Source organism: Dendrobium catenatum, unplaced genomic scaffold, assembly GCF_001605985.2.
Source record: "Dendrobium catenatum unplaced genomic scaffold, ASM160598v2 fragScaff_scaffold_697, whole genome shotgun sequence".
Taxonomy (NCBI): domain Eukaryota; kingdom Viridiplantae; phylum Streptophyta; class Magnoliopsida; order Asparagales; family Orchidaceae; genus Dendrobium; species Dendrobium catenatum.
In genome coordinates, this window is record NW_021319159.1 from 854 (window position 1) to 6,292 (window position 5,439).

Genomic DNA, 5,439 nt, shown 5'->3' on the forward strand with positions numbered 1-5,439 from the left:
GCCCTCCCCGGAATTTTGGCTGTTTTGATAGTTTTTTCTATCTTGAGCAATATTTGATTATTAAATTATTATTTAATTAATATAAATAATATTTTCCCAAGGATACAAACCTATTTTCAATACGCGTTTGAAACTTCGATTGGGTGATCAGTGGGTGCTCCCTAATACTTAATGTATTAGGAATTGAATTATTTTTAATTATTTTATTTTTCAAAAATGTATATTTATATTTTATGAGTATTTTAAAAACTATTTTAAAGATTACTTAATAACAAATTCTAATCTGGAGACCGCTACTTCATGAAATTTTAGACATGGATCTTATGTGTGAAGAGCAATGCATGGGGGGAGTGGGTTAGTGAATGGTTGAGTCCGCAATCATTCACTAATCCTTTCTTGTAGTGTCTGTCTTTTTTTATTTTTCGGTAGAATGGCATGTATAGGATGCACCAGAGCACTTAGCCTAGCTCTCCTAGATCTAAGGGACATGGTGTGTTATTTCATTTTGTACTCCCATAGCATTTATACGCTTGAGGGTTATCTAAAACCGATTCAAACCATATAGAGTGCACCTAAGGACAATAATTAAGGACTCGCTAGCGAACTTAGAAGTTTTCTAGGAACTAGGAGACCCCAGAAACGACATGAAAAACTACAACACTTAAAACTTAGTGACATCTAAAACATTCAGCTGAATTTTCTAGGAATTTTTTAGGAGCTTTTAGACCCTTAGGCTAACTACCCCTAATTAACCCGCTAATTAAGGCCCCGAGACCTTACCGAAAATTACAAATAATAACCTTAGGCTCAGAAATTACTCCATGATACCTCAAACTGACCAAAGATCCTGATTCCTGACCTTAGATAAAATAGGGTTCCCTAGTTTGAACCTCAGGTTGACCCCTAATTTGACCAATAGGTGGAAATTACTGTTTTTGCCCCTAATAAATCATTAAAAAATTAATAAAAATCCCAAATTTCTCCAAATACTTTGGGAACACTTTTTCCTGGTCATCCCTGAACCTTTGGGAGTGATTCCAATCAGTTTTGGAGCGATTTGGAGCAAAACAAGAAAAGACTATTTAGTAGGAAATTTAGAAAAATTCAATAAATACCCTACCTTTAGAAATCCATAAGCTAATTGTAAGAAAACTCCAAATTAGGTAAACTCAACTTGCTTAGACTTCAATTAGGAGCTAGTATTATTAAAAATTTTAGGTTTCCAGAAAATGCTTAGATTAGAAAGTCAACTTTTTTGTCAAGCCGTAGTTCATTTAGGGCCCGATACTTAGGAAAATTCATAACTTGGCCTAAGAAACTCGATTTCAGCCATACTACCTGTCCTAACTACTCGTATTAAAGGTCTCAGTATTTCCTAAGATGTAGAAATCTCAGACTTACTTTTTCACATAAGTGACTTTTTGGACCCTTAGCTTAGTTTTCTAGGATGACCCTAAGAACTTTCTTAAAATTGACTAATATCACTTAAACTTTAAATATCAGTACTCTAAGCTTCTAAAATTGATCAACAAACTGAAATAATTAAAATAAACTCTAATTACTGATTTAATACTTGAATTCCAAGCTAAAATATCCTTTTCAGACCCCAAACAAACCTGAAACTCTAGATAACTTTTAATTAATTACATTTAGGGTCTATCCAAACAACACGCAGCCTTACAACACACATAGAATTGTTTGCAGGGCACTACTTCTAGACCTATGTAGGCCGCTGGGTTTATTTTTCTGCTGTGTGCGGAGCCTTTTCGAAGTTTTCACGCATGCTGTTATGAAAAATTGATTGGTATGTTGCTTACTTTTTCTGCACTCTGGATGTGAACGCTAGACTTACCCATAGGTTTAGTAGCGCCATAAATATACACTGTTCTTCCGTGCAGGTGGCCATGCTCAATGGCTAAAAAAGGGGGGGCACCATTTATTTTTCTAATATTGTCTTGTGGGCTTGCTGGTGCTATTGCTCAGCCCCTAAATAAATGAGGGCTAAATAATAATTATAATTGCACAGTGGAGCTGCTTAGCCTCAAAATTAAGAGCATGGCTTGGCACAGGGTCATGGTGTTTAGCACTTTTTATTTTTCAATATAAACTGCTTGGGATGATTATGTAGGATAACCTTGCAGGGAACTTAGAATTTTCCTGCTTTTCAATTAATGTAAAATTCTGTAATAATTGTTAAGAGTTTGTGAAAACATCTTGAGTTGGGATTATTCTTATCCAACTGATCCCAAAAGAAGAAGACATCCCTAAAGGGGAGAGTCCTTCTTCCAATTTGGAATGACTGAGTTGATGGCTTTAGGTATCCAAAGAGAAAAGGCAAGTTGTGATGCTCCCTATCAAGGGGGTAATTGTCTCTTCGTTTGGATATTCAATGCCAACGACGGGATCCAATGTGAGTCCAAGGAGAGATTTCCAAGAAGTCCAAGGGGAGACCCAAGGAGTCCAAGGAGGAGAAAGTATCCAAGAGTCAAGGGAAGACCATTCCAGAAAAGCTAAAGATTGAAGGACCAATTATCCCACTCAAGTTGTTGGCGTCTGTCATAGGTTTAGACAATCCGGGTTGTTGGCAGTGGTGCCCGGCCACTTTACTTTTCTGCTACCCTGGTTGTAATTAAAGGCAGTTGGCCTATGTGACATTACTTGATTATTGATCTTATAGTTGATTGTGTTTACCTGATTGCGCAGTAAGAAATTGCCCTGCATTTTTCTAGGTTGTTTCTTGCATGCGCTTTGGTTTTCGCCTGGATCGTATTAGGCTTTCATTAGGATTATAAACATTTTTCTACTCGTAATTAATATTTAAAATTTTAGGATTTTAAATAATATAGAAATTTAATCAGAACTAAGGGAATTGCCTTGGAATTCCGTCCGGGGTTCGCATGCATATTACTTGCATTCTTCTCTCCTTCTTATAAATGACATTTCGCCTGCGGTTGAGTGCCGGATAATCCTGGCCTATGAGGATGAAGTGTCGGACCCTAGGAGACCTCAGTCCTTTTTTCAAAAAAAATTCATTTTCTTAAGCCTGTTTTTAAAGTTCTATAACATCATTGAGCTGAACATTTCATTACTAGCATCATTGCATTAGAAATCAAATTTAATTAAAATTTATTGGCAGTTAGCTAAAGCATCTGACCCACATATAGTCTGGACTACTAGGAAATTCTCTAGATGTCGGTCCTATTTCCAAAGAACTGTAACCACCCACCCCATCTTCATAACTGGCTTGACAGCATGGTTTTAAATCGATAGGTAGTTAGCTGGCTTTCGCCGCCAATCCATGGCCGGGGTAAGTCCCAGGTTTGCATAGCAATTAGCTAGGACACTGGTCTTAGTGTGTGTCCGAAACACTAAGTCCAATCTAGATTTTAAGGGTCCGATGGCTACTAAACTCGGTCTCGTAGTATGCTCTTAAATAGTAGGTAGGTCCTTCTTTCAAGGGAACCCATAAATCCTACTTATCCGCGTCGACAGGGTGACGCCACTCTCATCTTTCTCTCACAGCATGTGAATTGATTGCTTTGTCCTTTCTTTCTCCAGTTTCTCTCTAAGTACCTAGAGCCTCGAATGCTGGTATGAGCCACGCCATGTTGACTGGCCTTTTTGAGACCTTTCTTTCCTTTGAAGTTAGGATTTCCTAGTTCTATCCCTTGTGCCCTAATCCCATTTGGAAAAAGATAAGTATGATCTTAATCGAGAGTTTTCTCTCGGGGCTCCGGCCGCGGATGTATTGAACCACGGGGGCTTGCGCCCGTGGGAAACTTGGCCCCGCAATCTACTTTACCGCCACTCCGATCTCTCGTATCGGGTGGGGGAAACCCGTGACTAGGTTCGTGTATATTGCTACCGCATCGGGGTTGCTGGCGATTAGCAATCTATCCCCCAATGGGTCAGTCGTTATGCGCGATCCAATCTGCCACTCCCATCGACTCGTTCGTGGTCGAGTGTAGAGGCCTACGATCGTTTTGTCCCACAGGGATAATGCGGCCGTACCCTCTGCGTTCGAACCCCCGCGAGCGGTGCTCCTTCGGAGGTCCACACTAGCGAACTAAGCATCACTCCGACGGCTCCATAGCTCGATACAAAGCTCGCCTCGTGGCCTTGGGGAATCATCAAGAGTACGACATCGATTACAATGAAACGTTTAGCCTAGTCGCTAAACTACCTACGATTCGAATTTTGCTTACCGTCGCCTTACACAACAATTGGCCAGTGCAACAATTAGACGTGGCAAATGCTTTCCTACACGGAAATCTACAGGAAACGGTGTACATTCATCAACCGAAAGGCTTTGAAGATGCACAAAATCCTCACTACGTCTGTAAATTAAACAAAGCCATCTACGGTCTAAAGCAAGCACCACGTCAATGGTATAATACTTTCACTTCGTATCTCATTTCTTTAGGCTTCACGCACAGCAAATCAGACCCATCATTGCTTCTACTTCGACAACAACAAGTTAATATATATCTATTGATATATGTTGATGACATTCTCCTGACGGGCGACAATCCGGCTGCAATTACCGAGCTTCTCAGCAAACTAAACCTCAAATTTGCCATGAAGAACCTTGGGGATGCACATGCCTTTCTCGGCATACAGATCCGAAAGCATAATTCTCAATACTTTCTATCCCAAGAATCTTACGCCGTGACTATTCTTCAACATGCCAATTTGCTCGATTGCAACGGGCTAGCAAGTCCGACGTGCACTAAATTTCCCTCAGACTTCGGCCAAGACTCGCATTTGTCTGATCCCAGAACATACAGAAGCATTACCGGAGCTCTTAAATACCTCACACTAACTCGCCCGGACATAGCATTTAGTACCAATCTTCTATCCCAGCACATGCATGATCCCGGTCCTCAACATGTCTACATGCTCAAACATCTTCTGCGATATATCAAAGGTACGCTAGATTTTGGATTACCAATTACAAAGAGTAACTTGATCCTTCGTTCTTTTTCAGATGCCGACTGGGAGGGGGATCCAATATCCCGGAAATCTACATCCGGATTTTGTTCTTTCCTCAGTGACACCCTCATATCCTGGACGGTGAAGAAGCAACATACGGTAGCACGCTCATCGACGGAATCAGAATACCGATCGCTAGCAGCTCTCACAGCGGACATTATCTGGCTCAAAAGAATCCTCACAGATTTCGGCATCCCGTCCGATCAGCCGACTGATCTATTTTGCGATAATACATCAGCTATCGCTCTTGCAAATAATCCAGTTTTTCATGCAAGAACGAAGCACATTGAGATTGATCAACGTTTCGTCCGCGATCACATCACAAATCATAATATTCGTCTTCTACCCATAAGCACGGTTGATCAAGTTGCCGATATACTTACCAAGTCGTCGCTGTCTACACCAAGGTTTCAGCAGCTCATAACCAAACTAACCGTAACTTCGTAC

General features: G+C 40.5%; 1 protein-coding gene across 1 annotated transcript in view; it reads left to right on the forward strand.

Moving 5' to 3' along the window:
• The first annotated feature begins 3,999 nt into the window (after window positions 1-3,999).
• The window catches only part of LOC110103694 (uncharacterized mitochondrial protein AtMg00810-like), a 2,070-nt gene continuing 630 nt past the window's right edge, over window positions 4,000-5,439 (forward strand). Inside the window, exons 1-2 of the mRNA XM_028695853.1 lie at window positions 4,000-4,051; window positions 4,424-5,427. Coding sequence (XP_028551686.1) covers window positions 4,000-4,051; window positions 4,424-5,427 — 1,056 coding nt within the window. The remainder of the gene's footprint in view (window positions 4,052-4,423; window positions 5,428-5,439) is intronic.